The sequence below is a fragment of the Ascochyta rabiei genome, chromosome 4, assembly GCF_004011695.2.
Source record: "Ascochyta rabiei chromosome 4, complete sequence".
NCBI classification, from domain to species: Eukaryota; Fungi; Ascomycota; class Dothideomycetes; order Pleosporales; family Didymellaceae; genus Ascochyta; species Ascochyta rabiei.
This window is the reverse complement of record NC_082408.1, coordinates 1,116,883-1,143,646: the sequence shown is the minus strand read 5'-3', so window position 1 is coordinate 1,143,646 and position 26,764 is coordinate 1,116,883. Positions and strand designations below refer to the sequence as shown.

Genomic DNA, 26,764 nt, shown 5'->3' with positions numbered 1-26,764 from the left:
CAGACCAGGGGCATCGCCGCCCTTGATCCACCACCACGAGCCCAGTGCAACTTTCACTTTCACTTTCAATTTGTGGAAGCTGGTGTACCTTTGGTTGCCTCTTTCTCGTTTTCAGTTCCTTCAACAGAAATCTATTCCGGCACCTTTTACCCCACGCTCGAACTTTGCTATAATGGTGCCTCGGCGTTCAACCCGAAAGTCAGCAGCTGGAGTGGCAAACGGAAATGATGTCGCTGCTATAACACCAACCCAAGCTCTGAGTATGTACAAATTCTCACTCCAGAATGGAATTGCCACTGCAAATTCAATCACAGAACCGTCTAACTTCACTTCCAGATGATTCGCCCATGAACAGCCATGTAGACCCTTCCTTGAGCAAGAAGCGCACCCGTTCTTCTCGCACAGCTGTGCCGAATTCCTCCGATAACGACGATGACATTGTCGGAGTCGACCCTTCTATGCCGCCAGTACAACTTCGTCGCACACTGAAGCAAGTCTCGATTCCCGTCATGAGCACCGGTCACGCAGCTGCATCGGTTACAGCACAGTCGGCCGAGTCCGAAAACTCGAACGAGTCTCCATCGCTGGACAACTCCGATTACGATACACCTGCTACGAGCAAGTCGAACACACCGGCCGCCTCCTTTGGTCGCACTCGTGGCTCTGCCCGCAAAAGCGGATTGAGCAAGACTGTCACAGCTCGATCGCGGAACACTATCGAAGACACAGATGACGAGATCGAAGCGGTAGACTTGGACGCAGAGCTCGCCTTGCAGATGCAGCTTGAGGAAGACGAAGGCGAGCACCGTAGCAAGCGCCAAAGAATCGAGGAATCCGACGACGAGGACGACGAAGTTAAGAACGCTTATGCACCACCAGCTCGGGCGCGAGCGAAACCAACACCTTACAAGGGGAAGGGGAAGGGAAAGGCGAAAGTGGAGTCTGACATCGAGACCGACGATGACGCAGACTCGCTGCTGGAAGAGCTGGTCTCTGAACCATCCTATGAAGGCAAGGGCAAGGGCAAAGCGGCGAACGAAGAACTATCGCATCGCCGGAGTCGTTCAAACCGACCCAGTATGAGCCGCAACACTATCCTCGACGACATCATCAGCGATCTGGAGGATTCTGAGGAGTACGATGAATTCAAGCCAGACGATGCCGGCTCGGCGATGGATGACGTCGACAGCCTAGCCGCAGACGACAGTGAAGAGGAGGAACCGCTTATGGTAGCCAGTGCCCGCTTTAAGAAGGTGTCGGCGAAGTTACCAAAGCGTGCACGGGGCAAGAAGTCGTTCACACATGCAGAGAAGATGGAGAAGCAGAGGCGCATGGCGAGATATGCACACATTGAAGACAAATGGGAGCGAAAGCGTGCCATGAATCGCGAACGAGCGGAACAGCAACATCCTAAATTGCGGTCAATGTGGGACGACCTTCAGAAGATCCCTGTTCTTCCCGTTGAGAGGGCAGAACAGCCAAAAACGATCACCCGACGACTGAAACCATTCCAGCTCGAGGGTCTTAGCTGGATGATCCGCCAGGAACAGACCCACTACAGAGGCGGCCTTCTTGGAGACGAGATGGGAATGGGTAAAACCATTCAAGCCGTTTCGCTCATCATGTCGGACTATCCTGCAAAGGCACCTACACTCGTCTGTGTACCACCTGTGGCCCTGATGCAGTGGTCAAATGAGATTCGGGAGTACACTGAGAACAAGCTCAACGTGCTGGTTTATCACGGCACAAATGCGAAATGCAAGAAGATGACCGTTAAGGATTTGAAGAAGTTCGACGTCATCATGGTGTCTTACAACAGCCTGGAATCTTTGCACCGCAAGGAGACTAAGGGCTGGAGCCGCGGGGAGGACATCATCAAGGAGGCCTCTCCCCTTCACGCTATCCACTTCCATCGTCTCATTCTTGATGAGGCACACAGCATCAAGTCTCGCAACACCGGTGTCGCCAAGGCCTGCTTTGCACTCACTGGAACCTACAAGTGGTGTTTGTCAGGAACGCCGGTGCAGAACCGCATCGGAGAGTTCTTCTCCCTTTTACGATTCCTAGAAGTGCGTCCCTTTGCGGACTACTTCTGCCGCTCTTGCAAGTGCGAAAAGTTGCATTGGGCCACAGACGACGATCACATGTGCGTTGCTTGCAATCACGGTGCATCTGAGCACATATCGGTGTTCAACCAGGAGCTGCTCAACCCCATCACCGGCGACGATGTGGATCTCCGCGAGCAGGCGTTGGCGAAGCTGCATATGATTACCGCCCGTATCATGTTGCGTCGCATGAAGCGCGATCACACCAACTCTATGGAGCTGCCCATGAAAGACATCATCATCCACAACGAGTTCTTCAGCGAAGTCGAGCGTGACTTCTCTACCTCAATCATGTCAAACTCGAACCGCAAGTTTGACACCTATGTCGCACAGGGTGTTATGCTTAACAACTACGCCAACATCTTTGGTCTGATCATGCAGATGCGCCAAGTTGCCAATCATCCCGATCTACTCCTCAAGAAGAATGCAGCAGAAGGTAGCCAGAACGTCTATGTCTGCAACATCTGCGACGAGCCCGCCGAAGACGCCATACGGTCCCACTGCCGCCACGAGTTCTGCCGCGCCTGCGTCAAGGACTACATGGACACATGCGAGGCTTCCGGAACCGACGCCGACTGTCCACGCTGCCATATCGCTCTAACCATCGACTTCGAGCAGCCTGAGCTCGAGCAGGATATAGACTCAGTCAAGAAGACATCCATTATCAACCGCATCAAGATGGAGAACTGGACGAGTTCGACTAAGATCGAGATGCTGGTGTACGATCTGTACAAGCTGCGTAGCAAGAAGCAGACACTTAAGTCGATTGTGTTCAGTCAGTTCACGTCTATGCTGCAACTAATCGAGTGGCGTCTGCGCCGCGCGGGTTTCAACACAGTGATGCTGGATGGCAGCATGACTCCGGCCATGCGACAGAAGAGCATCGATCACTTCATGACGAACCCGGATGTCGAGGTCTTTCTTGTGTCGCTGAAGGCTGGCGGTGTAGCTCTCAACCTGACCGAGGCTTCCAGGGTGTTCATCGTTGACCCGTAAGACTAAATTTCCTTCTTTAACAGCGCACCCTGCTGACGCCTTTCAGATGGTGGAATCCTGCTGCAGAATGGCAGTCCGCTGACCGCTGCCACCGCATCGGCCAGAAGCGACCTTGCGTCATCACGCGTCTTTGTATCGAAGACAGTGTCGAATCTCGTATGGTCGCGCTGCAGGAGAAGAAGGCAGCTATGATTGCTGGAACTGTCAATAACGACAAAGTTGCCATGGATCGTCTGAGCCCTGAAGATCTGCAGTTCTTGTTCCGTGGTTCTTAGAGGTATGGTCGTGTTGTTTTTAGTGCTCTTCAGAAGGTGCATGGTTCAAGTGTGTATCTTACACACGGCGTTCACATGGGGATTACGGCGCGCTTTAGATGGCGCAACTCATGGGCGCTCAAAGGCGCTCGACATGACATTCACACGAAGTACGGATGCCAGCGTTTATTTAGCTCATTATGTTTAGAAAGGAAGCATATAAGTCTTCAAGAACAATAGTTCCGAATTTGTATTTGAACAGTGTTCCTATTTGAAGTTTTGCAATCCTCGAGTTGCTCCAGGCGGTGACATCAATCGCCAGCCGGCTACCCCGGATTTCGAACAGCCCTGCAGCCTCACCGCCAAAGCACATCAGTCTGGATCCAGGAGCGAGAATTTGTGATGTCGCAGTCTTGCGGTCTGGTCAGCATTTGAATTTTCAAGCCTGCCCAGGCAGAACCACACATCTGCAGCATACATAGCACAGTACAGCCCATTAGCAGGTAAGAAATACTGCCCGGCAGGCCCAGTGATGACAAAATTGTAAACCCTTCAGAAGCGTGTTCATCTTTGACTTTAACATCTCCTGCAGTATATGCATTCGCAGCTGCAAATCCGAGGAGAAGGACGTTCTGTCCAGGTTGGTAGTACGTAATCTTACGTAAAGGCGCGGCTCTTGCGCATTGAAAGGGCCCTTGCGATCGTCATTTGCGACATCTCAGGTGCGCAGGCGCGTCGAAACCCGCTCTCAAATGCTGATCTTTTGGCGTGCTTTGGGGTCATTTTGTAGTTTCGGCTGCCGGAGGAGCGGGCTGGACTTGCCTTGGGACCGAATCAAATGTGTGTGTGTGTGATGCTCCAGGCCTAACGATGGCGCAGTGGCCGCCGTACTTTGAAATGCAGAGAGTCTATTTCGGTTCGGTCTTGCTTATTGTTCCTGGGATTCGTGTGGTTTGTGTTTATAGAGCGCGTGGCCCCTGTTCGAGGTTTGTGAAGCTTGACTGAGAGGCGGTTCAAGATGAGTGTGTTCAAGAAGGCCGAAAGCTGGCACCTCGACATCGACCGGTACCTCAACCGCATCATTCCCGCTTCGCCGTTGCACAAGCTACCCATACCGGTGTCGAGATTTCTGGGTTATCGAAGAGAGCAGAAGCAAGATGTTGGGAATATCTTGGCAGCTTTCTGGTCATTCCTAGGAGCACTCTGTGGGCTGGCTGTGGTTGCTGCGGTATTCAACAACACAGAGAGCATACAAAGGCATGCGCCGCCTGCATTAATCGCGTCATTCGTGAGTAGTCCTACTCGACTGTGATCTTACTCGTCTAACCAGTCTATGCAGGGTGCGTCAGCGATTCTTGAGTATAACGCGGTCCGCTCGCCTCTGGGACAACCTCGCAATGCTCTGCTCGGCCATACATTTTCCGCCGTCATTGGCGTGGGCATTTCTAAGCTCTTTCAATACCACTCAGAGTACGAGAAGATCAAGTGGATAGCTGGTGCTATAGCGTGTGCATGCGCGTCCGCCGTCATGCTTCTCACTGGTACCATTCACCCACCTGGCGGGGCATCTGCTGTGCTTGCTGCCACGGAGCCAGCCATAACAGCGATGGGATGGTATTTTGTAGGCCTCGTTGCATGGGGAGCCACACTGATGATCGTTGTGGGCTTGTTCCTCAATAACATTCAGAGACAGTTTCCAGTGTATTGGTGGACGCCGCTAGACATCAGAAGGGCGAAGAAGCAAGACATCGAGACTGTACCAGATGCAAGAGGTGGTTTGGAGAGGAGGGAAACAGAGGAAGAGCAGAAGTACAACCAACAATACGAGAGAATTGAAATAACAGGAGCTGAGGTAACGTTGCCTGAGACACTCAGTCTGAACAAAGAGGAGGCAGAGTTGTTGGAAAGGCTGCGAGGAAGACTAAAGCAGAGAGTGGATGCAGAAAGGGCTGAAAAGGGCCTCGACGACACAGCTTCAAGTAGTGGACGAAGCAGCACAGACATTACTATGGTACCCACCAGAAGTGAGGGAGCAAGAAGTAACAGCGAAGATAGTGGTGGGAGGTGACATGCTGAGTAGTGCGCCTAGGCTCGAATGGGAAGTCGAAAGATAAGGGCAATGCACAACCTTTACGATCTCCGAGGATATCTTTGCGTACCAACCGTGATTTCCAACGTCTAGCTAGCCCATGCACGCACAGGTCCTTGGTGGGATTCGATGCCTGATTGTTTTTTGCTGGTGCTGGTGCTGGTGCTGGTGCTGGTGCTGGTGCTGGTGCTGGTGCTGGTGCTGCTGCTGCGGTGACCGTGTACACAGTAAGAGGCCATTCACAACGTCTGTTACACCGTTCAGCGAGCACCTCACTCTACGGTGTCTGAAATGACTGAGGTGTGGTCCAAGTCCGAGAACGACGTGTTGAGGCTGGTGCTTCATCGTCTGCAACCCATTCGAGGCTTCTGCAGCGGAACTGGCAAAGGTAGGCTGATGTCAGTATCTTACTCATGACTCTCGTCTAGTGATTCAACACTGCAGCAGCGACTCCAACCTACTTCGTTGAAGTAAAACATGCGCATTCGCCGGAGTGAGTTGCTGATGAGACGCCGGCAGACGCCCAAAGCCTTACCTGCCCGATGACGATGGCGCAGCTGCTGTTGCTGCCGCGTTCATTGGCTGACATCCGCTTCGCCACGACCAACGAAGAAAAAATTAGGCATTCAGACACGCCTTGTCCGAGTGAGCCTATCCCTACTCATTCTCACACCGACTCCTCCCCCTCCTCTCCTCCTCCTCCTTTCCTCCAGCATACCTTCACTCGTTCTCTGCTATCGAGTGTTGCTTTGCCCTTTTGTTGACCAGACCAATCCATATCGATAAAGATTTGAAGTGGGTCTGCCCCGCCATACGGAACCAACACTCGAAATTCGACGAGTTTTCCTCTTCCACCCCACCACCCCGTCCCTTCTTTTCACAACACTACAACATGGTCTCCGCATCGAAGGCAGCCCGTGAGGCAAAGCGCGCTGCCGAGGGCAAGCCCAAGAAGACGGCCGCCTCCAAGGTCTCGTCCAAGAATGCCTCCAAGGCTTCATCGGTCAACGGCGATGGCGCTGAGGACCTCGAGCTCAACGAGGAGGTCCGCAAGCTCACCATGCAGGAGGACAAGCACGGTCTGTCCGACCGAGTCACCACTGGTGTCCTTGCCTCTCTCCAGGCCTCGCGCGACGTCAAGATCACCTCCGCCTCGCTTGTGTTCCACGGAAAGGTTTTGTTCAACGACACCACCCTGGAAGTCACATACGGCCGCCGCTACGGTCTCCTGGGTGAGAACGGTTGCGGAAAGACGACTCTGCTCAAGGCCATTGACGCCCGCGAGTTCCCCTTCCCTGAGCACATCGACATCTACCTGCTGAACCAGGGTGCCCCCAAGACCGAGTTGGGTGCCCTTGAGTGGGTTGTCCGTGAGGCCGAGAACGAGCTGGCTCGTCTCGAGAAGCTTGCCGAGGAAATCCTTGAGAAGGATGGCCCTGAGGCCTCCCAGCTCGAGGACATCTACGAGGTATGTGATGCTTTCATTTTCCTCACAGCATTTAGCTTACAGTATGACAGCGTCAAGAGTCCATGGATCCCTCCACTTTCCACGTCCGCGCCTCCCTTATCCTGACTGGTCTCGGTTTCAACAAGAAGACCATCAACAAGAAGACCAAGGACATGTCCGGTGGATGGCGCATGCGTGTCGCCCTCGCCAAGGCTCTGTTCGTCAAGCCTGCGTTGTTGCTGCTTGACGACCCCACAGCCCATTTGGATTTGGAGGCCTGTGTGTGGCTGGAGGAGTACATGAAGAAGTGGGACCGCACCCTTATCCTCGTCTCTCACTCCATGGATTTCCTGAACGGTGTCTGCACAAACATGATCGACATGCGCATGAAGCAGCTCCTCTACTACGGAGGTAACTACGACTCTTACCACAAGACTCGCTCCGAGCAGGAGGTCAACCAGACCAAGGCGTACGAGAAGCAGCAGGACGAGATCAAGCACATTAAGAAGTTCATTGCTTCTGCTGGTACATACGCCAACTTGGTCAGGCAGGCCAAGTCTCGCCAGAAGATTCTCGATAAGATGGAGGCAGATGGTCTCATCGAGCCCGTCCAGGTCGACAGGGTCTTCTCTTTCCGCTTCGCTGATGTCGAGAAGCTGCCGCCGCCTGTGCTGTCGCTCGACGACGTCACCTTCTCCTACTCTGGCAACGCAGAGGACAACCTGTACGAGAACCTCGACTTTGGTGTCGACATGGACTCTCGTACCGCCCTTGTCGGACCCAACGGTGTCGGAAAGTCGACTCTGCTCAACATCTTCACTGGCAAGCTCAGCCCCACAAGTGGTGTTGTGTCGCGTCACACTCACTTGAAGCTCGGTGTCTACTCCCAGCACTCTGCTGAACAGCTCGACCTCACCAAGTCTGCCCTCGACTTCGTTCGTGACAGATTCTCGCACATCAGCCAGGATTACCAGTACTGGCGCCAGCAGCTTGGTCGCTTCGGTATGACTGGTGAAGGCCAGACCTCGAAGATGGCTACTTTGTCCGACGGCCAGAAGTCTCGTATTGTCTTCGCTCTCTTGGCCATTGAGGGCCCCAACATGTTGTTGCTCGACGAGCCTACCAACGGTCTGGATATCCCCACCATCGACTCTCTGGCTGACGCCATCAACGCATTCAGCGGTGGTGTTGTTGTCGTCTCCCACGACTTCCGGTATGTCCATCCTTCCAGGTATATTACTGAACGGTCTGCTAACTCTTCTTCAGTCTCCTCGACAAGATCGCCAAGGACATCATGGTGTGCGAGCACAAGACAGTGCGAAGATGGGACGGCTCCATTGGCGAGTACAAGAACCATCTCCGCAAGAAGATGTCGTCGACTGGTGTTCTTGCTTAAGCGTTGTATGGAAGTGTTTTCGCAAATTGCATGTGTTTTCCGAGCTGCGGAACGCGGGTTCGAAGCAAAAGTAATGGCCTTGGAGCAGGGTTCACGATACCCCTGCAGTAGGCTGGCAGCTCAGCGCGACCAGCTTCAGTGTCTGTTCTGCAACGGTAGAGGCAACTGGATACCGCGTTTCGATGCGTTGGGCTTAGAGGAGTTATAGATTTGGGTTACGACCAAAACGATATCACGTAGAATAAGAATGATTACAAGCAGCGTACATCTTAGTTTTGACGTGGTGTGGTTGTCGCTCGGTACGAGCCGCCGAGCACGAGCATGACGATCACCCCGCAGACCTCCGGCGGTGACGAGCTCCACTTACAACACCGTCTCTTACAACACCGTCTCTTACAACACCGTCTCTTACAACACCGTCGTTTGTCTTGGCTGTCACTGCAACACCTGTGCAGCTGTTGCAAGAGTACTTCTTCAGCTTCCACGATACCGAACTACCACCCCGCCAACATGGCGGAACTCAATAGCACCAAGCTCAACGCAGAGTCGCATCTGCTGCTCGTACGTCGCACGCCGCACGCCGCACGCCCGACGTCTGGGCTGACATGCAAACCAGGACCAACCGCTCCTGCGCATGCCGTACGAGCTCTCGCGACGAAACTTCAAGAACGCCCAACGTCTAATCGAGCACTCGACCACCTCTCTCACCTCCACACTCTCCTCGACCACAAAAGCCGCCTCCAAGACCACCGACCCCACACCGACGCTCGACTCGCTGGACGCCATGATCTCGAAGATGCAAGGCCTGAAGCGCAAACTAAGCACGCTACAAGAAGAAGAGGCTAAACTCCACAAAGCAGCCAATGCGCGGCTACAGCACCTGCAAGACCTGCACGAGGTGCAGAGCTTGGTGGACGTCAAGTACGACGAATGGTCACGCGTGCGTCTCTCACGATTGCTGGTCGACTATCTCCTGCGCGAGGGCTACGCGGGCTCAGCGGCGTGTCTGGCGCAGTCAAAGGGCATCGAGGACCTCGTCGACGTGGACGCGTTTGTGTCGTGCCACAAGATCGAGCGCAGCCTGCGCGAGGGGATGAACACGGCGCTCGCACTCGACTGGTGCAAGGAGCACGGTAAGGAGCTGAAGAAGAGCGGGAGCATGCTAGAGTTTGAGTTGAGGTTGCAGCAGTATATCGAGCTGGTTAGGCAAGGGCACGAGAGCGGCGTGTCTGGCATGGATGGCGAGCTTGCAAGGGACGGGGTCAGTATTGGGGGTGGTGGAGGCGAGGTGAAACTCGTCGAGGCGAGGGCGCACGCGAAGAAGTACCTCAGTGGCAGCGGGGACTTTGAACTGCTGGGACGCGCTGCTGGGTTGTTGGCGTACAGGCCGTGGGATGAAGTGGAACCCTACGCCGTGAGTCTCCCATCTTCTAACCTCACTACCAAGAAGAAGTACGTCGCTAACTCAACACCACACAGTCCCTCTACTCGCCCACCCGCTGGTCGCACCTAGCCACCCTCTTCCTAACAACGCACCACACGCTCTACTCCCTCCCGCCGCGCCCGCTCCTGCACATCGCCCTCTCCGCTGGCCTGTCCGCACTGAAAACCCCGGCCTGCCACTCCGCCTACACATCCTCGTCCGCAAATGCCTCGTCGTCCACATCCACCGTCTGTCCGATCTGCAGCACCGAGCTGAACCAGCTCGCCCGCAACGTGCCGTACGCGCACCACACCAAGAGCATCGTCGAGAACGACCCTGTGGTGCTGCCGAGTGGGCGAATCTACGGCAGGGAGAGGCTCCGGCTGTTTAACGAGAAGGTGGGGACTGCCAAGGGGTGGGTGCGGGACCCGGTAGCGGGAAAGGCAGAGGAGCTGTGGAAGGAGAGCGAAGTGCGGCGGGTTTTTGTTCTGTAATGCTTGGGGCCGCATCTCTATTCTCTGTTCCTCGTACCACAGCGAGCCGTTGGCCTGGGCTTGATACGTCGTGTGCGTGTTTACCAACCCGAACAACCGGACTTCCACGCATCCCTCCCTCCAGACGCTGCGTGCCGCCCACCGCGCCCCCACAAGCTAAGAACTGGCACTGTCTCCCAACATCCCTCCTTCTCTCTCTTACTGCAATCCTACCACCAGCCTCCAAAGTCGCTGCGTCTATCCGCGTACACCTCTTCAGTGTAGAACGCGTACTACTCTGCCTATACACACACTTGGCATCTGAGCAAGTGCTAACGCCTTCTAAGCTTGCTGGGTAAAGACGGGTAGTTGGGGTTAAGTAGAAGGGAAGGTATTGTTTGTGCGATTGGGATTTGTTGGTTGTGTGCTTTGCTGGGGGAGAGATGTTTGTAGATGTAAAGCAGGTGGTTTGTGGATGTGGAAAGGGGGTGTTGTTGTTGTGATGGGGAATCGTGGAAGTGTTTTACTTTAATGTTTCTTTGGTCTCTTGTACACTCTGGAATTTGTTGTTTTATCTGGGTATAATATGTGTGTGTGTGTGTGTGTGTGTGTGTTTGGCTGTCTCGCTCGCACAAACAGCAGAGCACTTACTCACTATCCTCATCCTCGCCCAACTTCCTCTTCTTCTTCTTCTTTTTGACCACCTCGCTAGCCCTCCTCTTCCTAAGCTTAACCCCCGCCTTCTCCAACTCCTTCTCCTCTTCACTATCCGCTTCGAGCGCCACCTTCTCGAAGACGTACATCCTCGCATCCCGGTCCTCGCCCTTCCACGCTCCGCCTCCTTCGATGGCGCCGAGCGTGCGCACATGCGCATAGCTGGGGTATTGCGTCGAGTCGAATTTGTAGCTTTCCACGACCTTCAGTCCAGCATGGCGGGCTAGATCGCGGATATTCCACAGCGAGTACGGATCGCCCTCGAACAGCGCGACCATGATCTTGCCGCCCATTTTCAAAAACTCGGAGCGCCGACGCTGCACGAGATTGGGCCGGTTAGCCTGGGCTTCGAGGATGCGCAGGCGCTGTTGCGGCGTGCTGGACTCGAGACAGCTCTTGAAGAAAGACACAAGCAGCGCTTGGTTGCTCCGGACCTGTCGGTTCACGTCGGTCGAGAGGCCGCCGACGTGCGGGAACAGGAAGGCGATGGTGTCCCACCCGCTCGCTGTGTCTTCGTCGTCGACTTCGTCGTCGTCTTCCCGCGAGCATTTGAGTGTCTTGTACGAACTCAACCGCGTGGCGTCGATACCGTGGTGGAGCGGGACCGGCGGGGTCAGTGCGGACAGCTCTTGCTGTGTCGATGTGAAGGAGGGGTATTTTTCAGCGACTTCGGTTTCGCTGTCGAATGACGTCGCCGTTACGTTTGCGCACCCGTGGTCCAGCACGAGGGAGCGCGTGAAGCTGAAATCGCCCTCGCCGACGAGCAGGATATGGTCGTAGGCGCCAAAGGGGACGGGGGGTTTCTGCGAGGCCTGGACGGAGGGCTTCTCTGCCGTCGTCGTGGAAGGCGGCGGCTTTGCAGTTGTTGTGGAAGGCAGTGACTTTGCGGTGTCTGGGCCGTCGCTCTTCTTCCGCTTCCTCGCGCTCGCGGGCGTGGGTTTGGTTGATTTGGCCGCTGCCGCTTGTGCGGTTTTCTTCTGGTGCGCAGCGATCTTGCGCTGCCCGTCGCGCTTGAGCTGGCGACGCGCCTGCTTGGTTTTTGTTTTGGACATGTTGGTTGTATGCAGAACATGCGCATGCTGCAGGGCGTGGTGAGTTGACTTTTTGGTGGGTCCCGGCTAGCGCGCTTTCATGTGCACTCCCGCGGTCACGACGAGCATGGGAACACGAGTGCGAGCAGCGCCGTGGTACAGACCAAACGTGGATGGCTTGAAAAGACTAAATGTACAATGGACGGGACTCGGTACAAGAACATGCCCTGATGCAGCAACTGCAATCTGCCCCAACTGGCTATGCGCTTGGAACTTTGAACAGATCAACCCCATTTCTCACTCGTTTCGCAGCGAAACTATATCAAGTCGCGCTTGATGAACTGGTCGTACAGAGACTTGCCGAGCGAAGCAGGCGAGCGCTCAACAATGACGCCAGCGGCCTCGAGAGCCGAGATCTTCGAGTTGGCGTCGCCCTTTCCTCCGCTGACAATGGCGCCAGCGTGGCCCATTCGCCTGCCGGGCGGCGCAGAGATACCGGCGATGAAGCTGACCACGGGCTTGTTGGCCGTGTTGTACTCCTTGAGGAACTCGGCGGCGTCCTCCTCGGCGGTTCCACCAATCTCTCCGATCATGATGATGCCGTCTGTCTCGCCGTCCTCGAGGAAGACCTTGAGGCAGTCGATGAAGTTGGTGCCGGAGAAGGGGTCACCGCCGATACCGACGACGAGCGACTGGCCCAGGCCGGCCTGAGTGGTCTGGTTGACAGCCTCGTAGGTGAGGGTGCCGGAGCGGGAGACGATACCGACGCGGCCGCGCTTGTGGATGAAGCCGGGCATGATGCCGATCTTGCATTGGCCCTAGGGTGTGTTAGTGGAGGGTGTTTGTAAGGGTGTTTGTGAGGGTGTTTGTGAGGGTGTTTGTGAGGGTGTTTGTGAGGGTGTTTGTGAGGGTGTTTGTGAGGGTGTTTGTGAGGGTGTTTGTGAGGGTGTTTGTGAGGGTGTTTGTGAGGGTGTTTGTGAGGGTGTTTGTGAGGGTGTTTGTGAGGGTGTTTGTGAGGGTGTTTGTGAGGGTGTTTGTGAGGGTGTTTGTGAGGGTGTTAGTGAAGGGTAGAGAGTAGAGGGCGTTAGAAGGTGGAGGGAATGCGTACGGGAGCGATGATACCGGGGCAGTTGGGGCCAACCATGCGGGACTTGTTCTGGGTCTTGAGCATGTCGGTGATGCGGACCATGTCTGGGCGAGTCAGTATGTAGTCAGCGGTCGGGGTGGGTGGTGTGTAATAGAACATAGCTTTGCTAGTCATCTACAAAGCCTTGCGTACCGTGCTGGGGAATGCCCTCGGTGATGCTAGGTCGTGTCAGCGCTGTGGGTGCAGGCGTTGGTAGGCACACCTACGTCACAATCAGAGGGATCTCAGCCTTGATGGCCTCTTCGATACCGGCGGCGGCGACGGGGGGACTGTTCGCTGTCAGGTCATGTGTTGCATGGACGGCGGTGGTGGAGAGAGGGCGCACGGGACAAAGATGGCGGTTGCGGTCGCGCCCGTCTCCTTGATGCCCTGCTCGACGTTGGCGAAGACGGGGAGGCCGAGGTGCTCCTGGCCGGCCTTCTTGGGGTTGGTGCCGCCGACGACCTTTGTGCCTGCGGGTGCGTGTCAATTGCTGGCAGACGGCGGTTGGTGTGGGCGCATCGCATACCGTACTCGATCGCCTGCTGCGCGTGGAAGCTGGCGTGTCGTTAGCACCCGGCGCTTTCCCCTCGAGCACCTGCCTCGCACTCACGTTCCCTGCTTGCCGGTGAAGCCCTGGAACAGGACCTTTGTGTCGCCGTTGATGCGCAGGTTCTTGATCGTCTCGGCGTACTGCGACGAGCCCGTTGCGTACTGGCGGCGCGCGGCCGTTGTGAGCGCCGAGCGCATCGGTTGTCGGAGAGCCTGCATGCTGACTATGTCGCTCTCACGTGGGGGGCGAGGTGTGGAGAGGGGGTGCGTGAAGAGAATGCGATGTTGACAGTCGTGCCTGGACGGGCACGAAGCTGCAACGCGCACGGCCCTGCTCTTTCGTAGCTGGTCCCGGCCGAGTAAGATAATAACCCGGCTGAGCATTCTACAACACCATCTACTCTTTATTAGTTACTTCTACAACACCATCCACTCTTATTAGTTACTTCTACAACACCATCCACTCTTATTAGTTACTTCTACAACACCATCCACTCTTATTAGTTACTTCTACAACACCATCCACTCTTATTAGTTACTTCTACAACACCATCCACTCTTATTAGTTACTTCTACAACACCATCCACTCTTAAGTTACTTCTACAACACCATCCACTCTTAAGTTACTTCTACAACACCATCCACTCTTCATTCAACACTTTCCACACCTCTTATAAGAAGAGTACATTTCCATGATATATAACGATACATGAAATTCAAGTATAGAATGTGAATACTTGATTCTTGATTCTTGATTCATTTGATTCAACTCTGTTAACGTTATACCATTCACTTTACACTTCTCCAGGAATGGAGAAGAAATCATGCAATACAGCGTGCAACTAGCCTTTGAGACGTGATAAAAGTATAATCTTGATAGAAGCAGAACCATAAGAGTACAATCATGATGAAGTACAATCACAAAAAAGTACAATGATTAAGTACAATCATGATGAAGCACATGGATAAAGCACCTGTTGATACCATGCTACAACAATAGCCTAGTCGTTGAGCTTGCCGTAAAAGGGCAGGCCGATGGCTTGGGTCAGCAGACGGGCGTCCTTGTTACTTGTGGCGTCGGTGACGATGGTGATGTGGCAACCGGGGATCATCTTGGGCGGGTAGCTGGTGGGGGTGGTGGTCAGCGGGTGTCTTTCATGTCCGTGTGCGGCACTCACGCATCATAGTTGACCTCGATCTCGGGAAACAGAGCCAGCTGGTCGGGCGTCAGGCCGAAGGTGATGTTGCCGTGGCCGTCGCCAGAGGAGCCGGGGACGCCCTTCCACTCCTTGATCCTGGGCAGGACGACGTCGATCAGCTTCTCGAGAAAGTGCGAGGCGTCTTCGCGGACCATGGTGGCGGTGACGGAGACGTAGCGGCCCTCGCGCAGCCCCCAGCCGACGACGTTGTGGCGGGCCTTGTGGGACTCGACGCGGACGTTGGTCATGGCCTGCAGGACCATGCCGGCGACGTGCATGTGCGCGCTGTCCTGCATGGCCTCGGGGACCATGGAGTGGACGACGACCTTTGTGATCTTGGGGATGTTGCGGAAGGTGCGCGGCTCCTGCAACAGACGCAGGACCTCGCCCTTTCCTCGCGGGCCTCGGAGGGGGCGGCCCTTGTAGTAGGGCGAGTCGCCGGTCCACTCGCGCAGGCGCTGCTCGAGCTTGGGGGCGCGGTAGCCCGGGGGGTAGTGCTGGTAGGTCATGGCGAGGATGTCCTGGGCGATGGTGCTCTGGTACGTCTGGTCGAGGCGGGGCAGCGTGAAGGGGCCGGGCTGGAAGCGTCGCGAGGCCGGGTCGGAGACGGGCAGAGGCTGGTGGGGGTGCAGGGGGCCGCGGTAGTATTTGGGCTCGCGGTACTGGTATCTTGGAGTCGTTAGTTGCGAGGACGGCGGACGGTGGGCGTGGGTGTGGGCGTGGATGTGGGCGTGGGTATAGGCCTGGGCATGTGGTACCTGCTGGGCGGCAGCTGCTTGTTGCCTCTCCTCCGCGCCCTACTCCTCGCTATGGGGTCGAAGTCCTTGACGGCCTCGGCGGGCTCTGCGGGGGCGGCGAGGAAGGATGTCGACTCGACGTCGCGGGCGGCATCGGACGAGGCATTGCGGCGCAACAGGGGCTGGACGGCGTGGACGGCGTGGACGGCGGGCCTGGCGTCTCTGCACAGGGCGGCGGCGGTGCGGTAAGGCAGCTCGCGCAGGGCCATGGTGTGTGACGTCGGCCTGGGTGATGGGGGGGAGATTGGCGGGAGTCGCGCGCCGGTGGTGCTCGCGGTGCCTCGCCATGGCGGCGAAAAAGTGACGGGCCTTGGCGCAGGAGCGCGACGCGAGCGCGGCAGGGATCAGCCGTCGCAGCTGCAGCCCCAGGCCCCAGGCCCCAGGCCCACCAATGGCTGCCCCACCCGCCCGCAACTGCCTGCCTGCCTGCCTGCCTGCCTGCCTGCCTGCCCGCCTGCCCGCCTGCCCGCCTGCCTGCCCGCCTGCTGCTGCTCCACGCCCGCCGCCCGCCCTGCTCCAACACGCCGCACGCCGCAGTGGCTGACGGCACAATCTGCGCCGAACGCAGCACGCCGTCGCGCACACGCAGTCCCTGTCCAGCCGTCCAGAGCGGCCGTCTCGCGCTCGTCCCTCACACCCGCCCGCCGCCGCGCTCCCTCTGCTCGGTCTCGCCTCTGTCTCGCGTCGCCGCCGCCGCCTCGTCTGCACCTTCCCGCGCACCCTTTTCCGCTCGCTGCCTGCCCGCCTGCCCGCCTGCCCCGCGGCCTGCCGTCTCCCGCGCTCTCGACACCACCTGCTCGCTGCTCGCTGCTCGCTGCTCGCTGCGCCGAATGGGAGCCGCCCCTCTGCACCCAGCACCACACCATGCAGCGCTTTCTCAGCCGTCGCGAGGAGCACCGCGCCGAGAAGCGCAGGTCCAAAGAAGCCGCCCGCAACAAAGTACGCCCCCCCTCTGTCTCTGCCGCTTCTTTCCTCCCTCTGCTGTGCCCCGCCTGCGAGGCGCTCCCTCGACACGGGCACCACCGTCCTCGGCCACCGTCCGCCGGCCTCGAGTCGCTGCATCACAAGCTCCCCGCTGCCCTGCGACACAGCGTGCAAGACGGCTTCCTATTCTTACCCACGCCCTCTCGCCCATGGCTTATCCAACCCCTGCCTCCACCCTCACCTCTCGACTCGTCTGACCATGTGCTGCAACAGTCTCGCCTCGGCACTCCCGTCTCCTCCGACCTGTACAAGATCTTCACAAACGAAGAAGCCAAGACGCCCGCCGACAAAGACGCCCAGAAGAATGTACGTTGCTCGGCGAGGAGGAGTGACAGACGAGCGCTGACGCTTGCAGGTCGCCATGCTGCTCTCCCGACTGCAGGGGGCCGGCATAGCGAGACTGGGAAAGGAACAAGCGGAGCATGCCCTGGACTGGTACCCGGACGACATCGACCAGGCCTACGACGTCCTCGTACTCGCAAACGAGTCCATCGAGGGAGAACTGAAGGACTACGACCCCATTGTCAACATGGTGGGCGCCATCAACAGGAACATGGTTACGTGCTACCTGGACGCCCTGCTCTTCGCCATGTTCGCGAGGCTGGACAGCTTTGAAGCCATGCTGTACGACAACTTTGACGACGAGCCCAGAAAGAAACTCGCCGCTACCCTGCGTCTGTGGGTCAACCTGCTCAGGACTGGACGTCTGATCAAGGTTGAGCTCGTACGTACTACAGACACCACCAATCCCCTCGACACTAACGCTCACCCAGACAAAACACCTGCAGGATGCCTTGGCAGCGTGCGGGTGGGAGGATGCCGCCAACATCTGCCAGCAAGACGCTTCAGAAGCCTTCACCTTCATCACAGGTGCTCTCGAGCTACCCTTGCTCACCCTGAAGATGGACATTTACCACACCGGTCGCGAGGACAAGGAAGACGACCACAAGTTTGTCAACGAGCGGCTGCTGGAAGTCGCCATTCCCGAGCAGGACGGAGAAGGCATCATCACGCTGGAAGACTGCCTGGAGACGTACTTCAACAACCGCATCGAGGTGAAGCGATTCTTGCAACGCCAAAACACCATCGGCTCGACCAGGTCTGTAGATCGAAACGCGTTCGATCGAGATCCCGAGAAGAACGAGACCTTCCACGTCGAAAGCATCGAGCTCACGGGCCCAGAGTCGCCCGTGGTGTCCACCCCGATCTCCATGGCGCCACCGAGCCCGCTGACGCCTATCCGACCAACGCTCCATGGTCGTCGACGCGCGGACAGCATCTTCAGCCAGCGATTCAAGAATGCACAAGACAACCGGTTCGACGAGAAGAAGCATCTAGACGACATGTTGAGCAACAGCTCCAGTGGGCGGCCACGGTCAGCGTCACTTCTTAGAAAGGAGGTTCTGATGCCCGCATGGCAGTTCTTCAGCCTGATCCGTACGTTGTTACACCACCACCGAGGAACCCACTGACGAAACCGCAGCCTGGTACACGGACAATGTCCCCAGTACGGATGCGCAGGTGGCGGCCCACTTCTCGGCTCGACGTCCTGTCCTCGGTATCTGCCTGAAGCGCTACACCATGACCCCCACCGGCGCACCCAAGCGGCTCAACACGTACGTTGACATTCCGCTGGAAATCGCTTTACCGCATTTCGTCTCGGACGAAAGAATGGCAGACGAAGGCCCTCTGTTTGGCAACTTCAAGCTAGTGCTACAATCCGTCGTGTGCCATCGTGGCGTCTCGGTGGACTCTGGCCATTACATCTCGCTGGTCCGCGCCAACGCTCACGAGCGACCAGATGCTTCCCAATCAGACGATGACGAAAACCTAGACGCGTGGCTCAGGTTCGATGATCTAGCGAGCCCGCGTGTAAAGGAGGTCGACATCAGACAAGCGCTGCGTGAGGAATCGCCGTACCTCTTGTTCTATCAGGTGCAGCCGATTGACGAGGTGTTGGCATCGCGAGGCGACCCTCCCACGTATACCGAAGCACAGTCTGAAGCCATATCAACTGTTCCTTCGAGAGAGACACTCGTCTCATCGCTGGATCCTGATAGCGGCGGCGAGTGGGACAAGGTGAGACGGACCGACGTGCACCCAGAGTCGGTGGTTTCGGACGGACCGATCGGTCGCGCGAGCATGTCTAGCAACAGACGCAGCAGCGTTGCCTTTGACGACCTGGAGAGTGTGTCCCGCGGTCGCACCGAGCCTCACACGCCTGCGGATGAATCGAAGATGGGATTCTTGTCGGCTTCACGACGGAGTTCGCGTACATGGCTAGGCGGTAACAAGAGCCGACCTACCAGTCAGAGTGGCGAGGGACGATTGTCCCTTACGCTCTCGAGACTGACGGGTCGCGGGAGCAAGGACAAGTTGACCATTGCCGAAGGTGGATCTACCGAGGACCCTGTCATCGTCGTTGACTCGGTCGAAAGTCAAAACGGTACACCTCCAGAGGTGCAGAGCCCGAGCCAAGAAAAAAAAGAGGCTGCCATCACACGCAGCAAGAGCAAAAAGGGGAAGATGGGCCATCACAGGAGCAAGAGCAGAGATCCTCTGGGCGAGCCGTCAGAGAAGAGCAAGCACAAGGACAAGAACCGGCCTGATAGGGAATGCTCTGTCATGTGAGGCGCGGGTGTACTGGCGAGCTGGTTTCCACATTTCCTTGTTGCATAGCGTTGCATGACTTGACCTCGGAGGCCACCATTGTCTGGGTTAGCGAGGCGTTTTGAGCATACACACGGGTTCGTTGGGGGTCCCTCTGGACGGAGACGAGTGTGTCGGGGCCAACCAGAGCATAGACGAGATACCCACCGCCTGAGCAAGGCTGCGAGCCGGAAGATGGTCCAAGGATCACGAACAGCTTCTCTCTCGTCCAGTATGATGCATGTGTGGCCTATGTGAAGTGACACCCCTTTGCTTCGCACAGTGTGTTGGTGCCTACGGACGTGTCCGGAGAAGGCGTTGGACGCCCCTAGAAGGGCGATGGTCGCATTGGGCTAGACGCCGAACCAACCGCGGCTGGGAAGGTGGCCTTTGGTGGTTGGCCGCTAGGGCCACCTCACAAAAGTCCCAACACCCTTCACTCCCACTGTCCCCGACTCCCCGCGCCGCATCCCAACTTCACGGTCCTCACGCGACGCCGCTGCACCTCCTCACCTCCTCACCTCCTCTCCTCCCACACATCACCGCCCCGCGACCAGCCGTGCCAGCTCCACAATGGCCATCTCGCCGCAAATGTACGTCACTCGAGACAGCCCTCTCCAGGACAGCTTGCTAACGAGCCGCGCAGCACCAACCTGGTCATCATCCTGTATGTCTCCCTGTATGCGCTCTCCCACGCGCCGCGAATCTGACCATGGCTAGGGGGTTCATGCAGATCTCCAAGAAGATCCCCTTCGATGACCCCAACGTGCTGAACGGCGTGCGCGCGCTGTACATTGTCTCCAACATCATCATCGCCGCCATCTACTTCTACGTCCAGATGCAGATCAACAAGAAGAATGGTGCGTCCGCCACACGCGCAGCCTGCAACGCCGTAGCAGCGACCGCCAGCCAGCGCTAACTGCCCCCAGACATGACCGTCGTCAAGTACGTCGAGCCCGCCCCCATGGGATCCGGCGAGGAGCCCAAGTTCGTCGCAACCACCGTCAAGGCCTACGATCTCCAGCAGCTGCGCGCCCTCTTCAAGGGCCAGATGATGGGTGTCGGCATGATGGCCGTCATGCACCTCTACATGAAGTACAGCAACCCGCTCCTCATCCAGTCCATCATCCCCCTCAAGGGTGCCTTCGAGGGCAACCTCGTCAAGGTCCACCTCTTCGGCCAGCCCGCGACCGGCGAACTGGCCAGGCCCTGGAAGGCCGCCGCCGGCTTCATGGGCGCCATGCAGGGTGGCGAGATCAAGACCGACAAGAAGAGCGTCGAGGCCGCTGAGCGTGCTGGCCGTGGCGGCGTCAAGGACGAGTAAGCGGCGTGTCGTGCGCGACCCAGCAGCATCGGTGACAGATTGAGCAACACCGCCTATATATCCTGCAGCCTAGGCCGTCTTCGGTGTTTATTGTATAGTATTGGAGAAGTCATGACATTATGTTCACCGAAACGACGATGTTCTCTCGTTCCCGCAATTTGTACCGTGACTCACAATCACAGCATGATGATCTAGCGTCGCCCAACTATAGCGCTGTGCAACCTGCTCATATCACAGATACAAGGAATCGATCGAAGTCGTGTCCACTCGTACGAGAAAGAAAAAAAAATCGGTTCCTTGCCAGCAGCAGCCTACACTTACGCTACACCTCCCTCCCCTCACACGCGCCCCCAACACAAAGCGCCACAACCTCAAACCCTCCACTGTTCCTCGCAATCCCACTCACATTACTCTTCAAAAAAATAAATAGCAACTATACGCCATCCCACCGCTCTCCCTCATCCCCCTCGTCTGATCCCACCACCCCGGTATAAACCCGCCGCCCACGCACGGCCGGTCCGAGGTGGACTCGTGCGCGTTGTACATGGCGCATGCTTGGACGCAGTCGGAGGGTGTTGCGCCCGAGAGGGCGATGAGCTCGGAGTTTAGCAGGCCTTGGCTGCACAGCGTCGTGTAGGGAGGGGGTTTCGAGGATGGCGGTTACGGATATGAAAGTGCTGTCGATGTCAATATCAATGCTGTTGGCGATGGCGATGTAGACACGGATCCACCACCTCCTTGTACCTACCGCTCCCCATCGCCCTGCCGATGTACTTGTCTCTAAGACCCAATTAAACAGTTACTTATAGACTTTGTCTAAAGTGTAAAACTTAACAGTAACATCTAGACCATTAGGCAGACTACGTTAGTCGCAGATTACGCTGCTGACTTCTAAGCTATTGCTTGCGACACTAACTAGGACAACACTGCTCTAATAACCATGTTGAGACAAGGTCTAAAGCCCAAGGTTAAGGAGGAACTTATGCGCACTAGCGCAGTCGTTAAAACCCTCAAGGACCTAGAGAGCAAGGCTATTGACATTGATACTTGTCTCTATGAGCTTTACCTGGAATTAGAAAAAGATCTGCGTGTGTAAGTTATAAGTAACATGAACAAACACCTACAGCTACAGAACTGATAGTAAAACAACCTAAATTAAGGATAATAAGGAGGTTATTACTAGTCTAACACTAGACAACGCATTTACAGCAACACTTAGAGTAGATACTCTAGACGTCAAAACCAGCCCAGCTTCCTCCCGATACAGCTCACGCCTCCCAAAGCAGCACTGATGCCCGTGAACAACACAAGCGGACCGTATTCAGTCCCATACAATCCTTCACCCCCAACTTCCCCGGCTCTGATCAGCGCCTCGCTCACCGGTCCACACGCCACATTCCCAATGCCCCGTCCGGCGGCCAGGACTGCAAACACCATGGTCAAATCTACGCCCTGGTGACTCTTGTCTACTGCCTTCATGACGCCGGGGTACGTTGTCGAATAGCTCCCCGCGAACAGGCCGTACACGACGCAAAACACCAGCAGCAGCGGCAGCGACGTCGAGAAGCCCCAGAGGAGGAAGACGGAGAGCGTGGAGCCGATGGTCGAGACGAGGATGCAGGTTGAAATGTGCCACCGGTCTACGATCCCGCCCATGGCCACGCATCCGAAGACCGCTGCGATGTTGATCAGGATCAACGTCAGGGCTGACACGCTGTTGGATGCGCCGAGCGATTTTGCGTAGGTTGGCAGGTAGATGGAGGGGACGAAGTAGCCGAAGCCTTCTAGGATGTTACCGAGTTGGAGGATGAGGAAGGTCTTGTTCTTGAGGAACGAGAGGTTGAAGGAGCGGTGGCTGGTCGTCTGGGCGACGGGGAGACGCGGTTTGAGGAAGAGGGTGAGGGGAGCTGTTGCAGCGAAAAGGACGAGCGCCCAGATTCGGAGAGTCGTGCGGAAGCCGTAGCGGTTGAGGAGGAACTGCAGCAGCAGTGGGATGATGACGCCGCCAAGTCCCGTGCCAGCCTGTGGTGCATGTCAGTTTTGCTCGCGATGGTTTGCGACGAGGACCAGGAGATTGTAATGGTTCGTCATGGGAAGTTGGGCCTGGACATACCCACATACACCCAAACGCCAACCCTTTCTTCTTAACAAATCACTCGTCCATAAATGTAATCGCAGGGCTGTAGCACATGGCGCCCCCAATCGCATAGAACACGCCCTGGCTCGCAATCAAATGCGGCACCGTCGTGCTCAAACTGCTCAGCCCCAGCGACAAACACATGATGATCAGTCCGACCATAATACAAGACCTCCTGGCCCTTGGATACCACGCCAGCAGGCCAAAAACCAGCGGAGCAGAGAGATACATGAGTCCCATGGCGCAGGTACCGATCAGGGCGATGTTACGCGATCCTTCAAAGGGCGGGTGCGACGAGTAGTATTCCTGAAAGATGCCGTACGCAAAGGGGAAGCCTGGTGGAAGTCAGTACTGTGAAAGACGGTGGAATGACGTCGAGGAAGTACCCCAGACTAGAATCTCCAAGACAAATGCCGAGAACAAGAACAGCCATGCATCTTTCCCTCCGTCGACTGGTGGCAGCGAGAACTCCGGCTCAGCTGCCCCGGCTTCCTCGTGGTGCGGGTTGATTTCATTGAGCTCGCTGTTGGAATCGTGACGGGGCGTGTGAAACGAAGCCGACGTCTCGTTTGTGTAACCTGGCTGCGTAACCGCGGCGGTAGATGTACCGTTGTACAGCGACGGCTGCATAGACGTGTTGTTCGCCGTCCCGTGACAAAGGACGTCGACAGCATCGAGTTCGACGAGTTCGGAATTCCGACGTGCGGCTGACGCCTGTTCGAGTTCGTAGCCTGAGCGAAGGGCGACCATGGTGCGCCTGTTTGATTATCACGGTGTAGATGCAGCCGCTTTCTACAATTCGCTTCTGCAAGTCGAGTTTATATAACGGCGCAGGAAGGCTCAAGTACTGGTAGACCAACTAGCGTGATTTTACTCCGAACGCCGACCGCGATCGCGTTCCCCAAGCGATGGGCCGACGTGGACGACACGCAAACAGCGGCGCCAACAGTGCATGGAACAGCGAGCTTACCAGAATCATGAAAAAAGGAAGAATAGTATCCCACGTTCTGATTCGTCCGTTGTGCCTACCGCGCCGAGTCGCGTGTCGAAAGCACGCCCTACGATCATGCACATCGTCATGATCCGCTGTTCACGCCCAATCCAAACTCTCAACTCTAGCTCATCAACCTCGTCATCCTCCCCACCCGTGAGACACTGTGGGGCTTTCATTCTTGCGATGAAAGGATACTGCAGTGGAGGCCGAACGAGTGCTGGATGATTTTGCTTGGATGAGGCGAGCGCTGCTGCGTTCCTTTGTCTCTCGTTTCTGCGCTTTGATGGCTGGCACGTTGGCGCGCGGTGAAAGCAACAGACATGGACCGAGTCTTGAAAGAACAATTGTGTTGCCCCACGGCCTTGATGAAGCAAGCTGCGAAAGCCACAAAGACGGGTTTGACATTCCGAGTGAACAGGTCAAGTACATGCCGTGAACACGCAACCTTGCACGTACTGCTGCGTCGCTTACAATTCATCCATCTCCGCCAACTGCACTCTGCTCATCGTATACGCCCTCAGATCCTCAAGTATCAAACTCGCAACAACTGCATGCCCCTCTGGACGCATATGAAATACGCGTTTATGGGAATCCGGTATCAGCCAGTGAATAGTGTCCTCAATAATACCTTCTCCATCCACCAAAGTGCCATTCCCATCGACAAAGCCTTTATCAGCATCGAACCGCCACTCCGGGTGTTCATGAAGCGTCTTATTGATCTGCTCGGCAATGCCACCCTCGAACGAACCCCGCGGTACAGCATCCCCTGTGCTGTTCTGCAAGCCCGTTTTGTTCTCACCCCGGTCGACCGTGTCCCACTCGTACAAGACGAGAGCCCGACGATTCGGATCTGGTTCGTGGACGCCGAGCTCGCAGTAGCGGCCTTGCAGCGCTGCAATGCGGGCGTCGTAGTCGATAAAGTGGACGTTGGGGCCTGCGGCTTCGGTGGCCCTGCGCAGGACGGCGTTGACGGATAGTACCATGTTGTTGAGCGCCTGGCGCATCTCGAGCTTGAGATATTGCTTGTGACGTTCGACGTTGCGCCATACGGCCCACGTCACATTATCGCAGGAGTCGTCTCCGGTGCCGAAGAAGCGCGCGTAGCCTGTGACGTGTATGAGACCGTGTGTTGAGTTCAGATATGGCTTCGTCGCTTCAATTAACCTTGTGACGTTCTGATAGAGCTGCGTGTCGTTGCCAATCTTCTCTTGGGCCTCTCCTACAGACTTCTGGCACGCATCCTCCCCAGCCATGTAGAATTGGTAGACACAGTTGCTCAGTATAGGTGTGAGACCAATATCATTGCCGCCTGCAGATATAGTTATAAGATCAAGGTTGGTATGGAGCGCTGGCACCTGCTTAGCCAAGATCTCAGCGGTATCTGCGCCTGAACAGGCCAGGAACTGATGCGTCGAATCCGTATTCCTCGCATGGAGAGACTCGTGCACGATGCTAGGGTATGCCGCGTTATATCGAGAGCATGCAAAGTCCACTCTTTTCCCACTGCCTAGGCCTGCAGCGTACGAGTCGCCAATCGAGGCGAGGTTTTGAATCCAGGAAAGGTCGACTGCAGAGCTCAGAGCAATGTCAGTGGCCCTGTGCAGAGGATTTGTGGAGGTTGTCACTGCAGTAAGCCATGTCGACCCCCATTTGGCTAGCATTCTGATTGAAGGATTCAGGGCCCATGCGCTCTTCGAAGTGATGTTTTTGTAGGATGGAATGTGCTCAGTTAGCGTTTCAGAAGCCCAACAGGATAATGAGACAGCAACATGCTCTATTTCACCTTGCCGTTGATGGTTGCTATTGATAAGGCAGCAAGCTCCACACGAGGTGACATTTGAAGAAGCGGTTGGACGACACAGCTTTAGCGACTGATAAAACGCGACGGGAAAAGATACCGTCACGATGAATTGCAAACGTATGCTGGATCGTTGTGTGGACTTGGAGATCACGAGTTGAAAATGCGGCTATACAGCTTCTCATGCCGCCCAACCCACAAATCCATCACTGGCACGCTTTGTCCAGCATCTTCCACTTTGCGCTGCCACCCCTCGTCTACAAGTCCTCGTATCCTGTCCTGTAGGTCGGCGCTCGCGAGTAGGGCTTGCGCCTGGTATGGGCCCATGACACTCGCGCGTACGGCAGCACTCATGACCGTTCGCGCGTGCGAGAAGAGGAAGAGGTACGCGGCTTCGTGTAGCGGGACGGCGAGAATGCGGGTGACCAGACCCCAGAGCGGTGCGAGATGGGCATTGGCGTGCGGCGAGGCACGAAGCGCGGCAGAGAAAGCCGTCAGAGCTTCGATGGCTGCCTTCTTGTCTCCTGATACCTCTGCAACGTCGGAAGAGTTTTGGTATTGCGCCCTGAAGCTGCGGTCCCACACAGCGAGAAGCGCGCGGCCTTGCGCTATGCTCGCTCGTCGTGCGACAGTACAGGGCGTGCTCGCATCAAAGTCGTTGTCAAGCGTCTCGATCTCTTCTGGATTGCGGTACCCGGCTAGCACGTACGGGAGGGCAGTACTCGCGAGCGTAGACAAGGACAGACGGAGGAATGTGTTGAACAACGGCAGCTGTGATGCAGACGGCGGAGATAGCTTGTGATGTGCGAGGTATGATTCAAGACCGCTGCTGAAGGCGAATGAGCCTAGCGGCAAGGCCGAATCAGACAACAGGAGCAGAGCATGGAGGGCTGAGGCACTGCTGTTAGTGAGGCGTGATGTGGGCACGATGAGCGATGACGGACCTGCCCCATTGTTTACCGTAGGAGGTGCTGACACACTCTGCTGAGGGTTCAGTTGTGCTTTGGCGTCGCAAAGACGCCTCTCAAGGTCAGCTATCTCATCCTGGAGAGATTGCTGACTGGTCGGTGAAGAAGTCATGGAAGAGAGGTGAGTAGGATGCGGGACGAGATGGATTGCGTCTGCGCGGCTTAGTATGCTGCTTATCGATAGAGCAGCCCACCATCCCACTCCTTGCTCAAACAAGGCAATGTACAATTCCAACCTCGTGTCTGTCGTGACTGGATAGCAGCAAGCCCAAGCCCAAAAGTAGTCCCAAACGCCAGAAAAAGTCAT

General features: G+C 56.4%; 13 protein-coding genes across 14 annotated transcripts, besides 15 other annotated features; 6 read left to right on the top strand and 7 right to left on the bottom strand.

The window, feature by feature from the left end:
- Window positions 1–172: 172 nt before the first annotated feature.
- On the top strand, window positions 173–3,376 carry EKO05_0002825 (DNA repair protein rad16; the record flags this gene model as incomplete). The annotated part of the gene is made up of 3 exons (XM_038937937.1): window positions 173–260; window positions 337–3,097; window positions 3,148–3,376. The coding sequence occupies 3 exons, from the start codon at window positions 173–175 to the stop codon at window positions 3,374–3,376; spliced, it is 3,078 nt and encodes a 1,025-aa protein (XP_038801397.1).
- Window positions 3,377–4,373: 997 nt separating this feature from the next.
- Window positions 4,374–5,423, top strand: EKO05_0002824 (DNA repair protein rad16; the record flags this gene model as incomplete). Its single annotated transcript, XM_038937809.1, has 2 exons — window positions 4,374–4,643; window positions 4,695–5,423. The coding sequence occupies 2 exons, from the start codon at window positions 4,374–4,376 to the stop codon at window positions 5,421–5,423; spliced, it is 999 nt and encodes a 332-aa protein (XP_038801396.1).
- A 166-nt stretch (window positions 5,424–5,589) lies between these two features.
- Window positions 5,590–5,654: a tandem repeat.
- Window positions 5,655–6,336: 682 nt separating this feature from the next.
- Window positions 6,337–8,287, top strand: EKO05_0002823 (ABC transporter ATP-binding protein arb1; the record flags this gene model as incomplete). The annotated part of the gene is made up of 3 exons (XM_038938105.1): window positions 6,337–6,912; window positions 6,963–8,104; window positions 8,158–8,287. The coding sequence occupies 3 exons, from the start codon at window positions 6,337–6,339 to the stop codon at window positions 8,285–8,287; spliced, it is 1,848 nt and encodes a 615-aa protein (XP_038801395.1).
- A 510-nt stretch (window positions 8,288–8,797) lies between these two features.
- Window positions 8,798–10,204, top strand: EKO05_0002822 (GID complex subunit containing RING finger motif; the record flags this gene model as incomplete). The annotated part of the gene is made up of 3 exons (XM_038937832.1): window positions 8,798–8,848; window positions 8,904–9,701; window positions 9,767–10,204. The coding sequence occupies 3 exons, from the start codon at window positions 8,798–8,800 to the stop codon at window positions 10,202–10,204; spliced, it is 1,287 nt and encodes a 428-aa protein (XP_038801394.1).
- Window positions 8,847–8,854: a tandem repeat.
- Window positions 8,855–8,881: a tandem repeat.
- Window positions 10,205–10,770: 566 nt separating the features above from the next.
- Window positions 10,771–10,797: a tandem repeat.
- Window positions 10,798–10,830: 33 nt separating this feature from the next.
- On the bottom strand, window positions 10,831–11,949 carry EKO05_0002821 (25S rRNA (uracil(2634)-N(3))-methyltransferase; the record flags this gene model as incomplete). The annotated part of the gene is made up of 1 exon (XM_038945143.1): window positions 10,831–11,949. One exon carries the CDS (start codon window positions 11,947–11,949, stop codon window positions 10,831–10,833), a length of 1,119 nt encoding a protein of 372 aa, XP_038801393.1.
- Window positions 10,841–10,881: a tandem repeat.
- Window positions 11,407–11,436: a tandem repeat.
- Window positions 11,950–12,245: 296 nt separating the features above from the next.
- EKO05_0002820 (uncharacterized protein) lies at window positions 12,246–13,825 on the bottom strand (the record flags this gene model as incomplete). The annotated part of the gene is made up of 7 exons (XM_038937944.1): window positions 12,246–12,746; window positions 13,037–13,119; window positions 13,208–13,233; window positions 13,282–13,344; window positions 13,401–13,527; window positions 13,584–13,612; window positions 13,668–13,825. The coding sequence occupies 7 exons, from the start codon at window positions 13,823–13,825 to the stop codon at window positions 12,246–12,248; spliced, it is 987 nt and encodes a 328-aa protein (XP_038801392.1).
- Window positions 13,826–14,608: 783 nt separating this feature from the next.
- On the bottom strand, window positions 14,609–15,812 carry EKO05_0002819 (54S ribosomal protein L7, mitochondrial; the record flags this gene model as incomplete). Its single annotated transcript, XM_038938176.1, has 3 exons — window positions 14,609–14,732; window positions 14,786–15,475; window positions 15,565–15,812. The coding sequence occupies 3 exons, from the start codon at window positions 15,810–15,812 to the stop codon at window positions 14,609–14,611; spliced, it is 1,062 nt and encodes a 353-aa protein (XP_038801391.1).
- Window positions 15,508–15,558: a tandem repeat.
- A 205-nt stretch (window positions 15,813–16,017) lies between the features above and the next one.
- Window positions 16,018–16,089: a tandem repeat.
- A 10-nt stretch (window positions 16,090–16,099) lies between these two features.
- Window positions 16,100–16,190: a tandem repeat.
- Window positions 16,191–16,336: 146 nt separating this feature from the next.
- Window positions 16,337–16,373: a tandem repeat.
- A 23-nt stretch (window positions 16,374–16,396) lies between these two features.
- Window positions 16,397–16,428: a tandem repeat.
- A 39-nt stretch (window positions 16,429–16,467) lies between these two features.
- EKO05_0002818 (uncharacterized protein) lies at window positions 16,468–19,218 on the top strand (the record flags this gene model as incomplete). Of its 2 annotated transcripts, XM_059636024.1 has the most annotated exons (5): window positions 16,468–16,542; window positions 16,801–16,893; window positions 16,943–17,311; window positions 17,361–18,024; window positions 18,071–19,218. In XM_059636024.1, the coding sequence occupies 5 exons, from the start codon at window positions 16,468–16,470 to the stop codon at window positions 19,216–19,218; spliced, it is 2,349 nt and encodes a 782-aa protein (XP_059492007.1). The 2 variants fall into 2 exon arrangements, with proteins under 2 accessions (XP_059492007.1, XP_038801390.2); XM_038937768.2 differs by having other exon boundaries at window positions 16,468–16,893.
- A 522-nt stretch (window positions 19,219–19,740) lies between these two features.
- Window positions 19,741–19,780: a tandem repeat.
- A 29-nt stretch (window positions 19,781–19,809) lies between these two features.
- EKO05_0002817 (phosphate transporter (Pho88)) lies at window positions 19,810–20,560 on the top strand (the record flags this gene model as incomplete). Its single annotated transcript, XM_038937896.1, has 4 exons — window positions 19,810–19,829; window positions 19,883–19,903; window positions 19,957–20,096; window positions 20,166–20,560. 4 exons carry the CDS (start codon window positions 19,810–19,812, stop codon window positions 20,558–20,560), a joined length of 576 nt encoding a protein of 191 aa, XP_038801389.1.
- Window positions 20,561–21,238: 678 nt separating this feature from the next.
- Window positions 21,239–21,280: a tandem repeat.
- A 62-nt stretch (window positions 21,281–21,342) lies between these two features.
- Window positions 21,343–21,776: a dispersed repeat.
- Window positions 21,390–21,800: a mobile genetic element.
- EKO05_0002816 (uncharacterized protein) lies at window positions 21,797–22,679 on the bottom strand (the record flags this gene model as incomplete). Its single annotated transcript, XM_038938151.1, has 2 exons — window positions 21,797–22,582; window positions 22,674–22,679. 2 exons carry the CDS (start codon window positions 22,677–22,679, stop codon window positions 21,797–21,799), a joined length of 792 nt encoding a protein of 263 aa, XP_038801388.1.
- A 33-nt stretch (window positions 22,680–22,712) lies between these two features.
- EKO05_0002815 (dTDP-glucose 4,6-dehydratase) lies at window positions 22,713–23,447 on the bottom strand (the record flags this gene model as incomplete). The annotated part of the gene is made up of 2 exons (XM_038938040.1): window positions 22,713–23,032; window positions 23,084–23,447. 2 exons carry the CDS (start codon window positions 23,445–23,447, stop codon window positions 22,713–22,715), a joined length of 684 nt encoding a protein of 227 aa, XP_038801387.1.
- Window positions 23,448–24,158: 711 nt separating this feature from the next.
- Window positions 24,159–25,352, bottom strand: EKO05_0002814 (uncharacterized protein; the record flags this gene model as incomplete). Its single annotated transcript, XM_038945142.1, has 1 exon — window positions 24,159–25,352. The coding sequence occupies one exon, from the start codon at window positions 25,350–25,352 to the stop codon at window positions 24,159–24,161; it is 1,194 nt and encodes a 397-aa protein (XP_038801386.1).
- Window positions 25,353–25,639: 287 nt separating this feature from the next.
- EKO05_0002813 (uncharacterized protein) lies at window positions 25,640–26,569 on the bottom strand (the record flags this gene model as incomplete). The annotated part of the gene is made up of 2 exons (XM_059636023.1): window positions 25,640–26,379; window positions 26,434–26,569. 2 exons carry the CDS (start codon window positions 26,567–26,569, stop codon window positions 25,640–25,642), a joined length of 876 nt encoding a protein of 291 aa, XP_059492006.1.
- Between the last annotated feature and the right edge of the window lie 195 nt (window positions 26,570–26,764).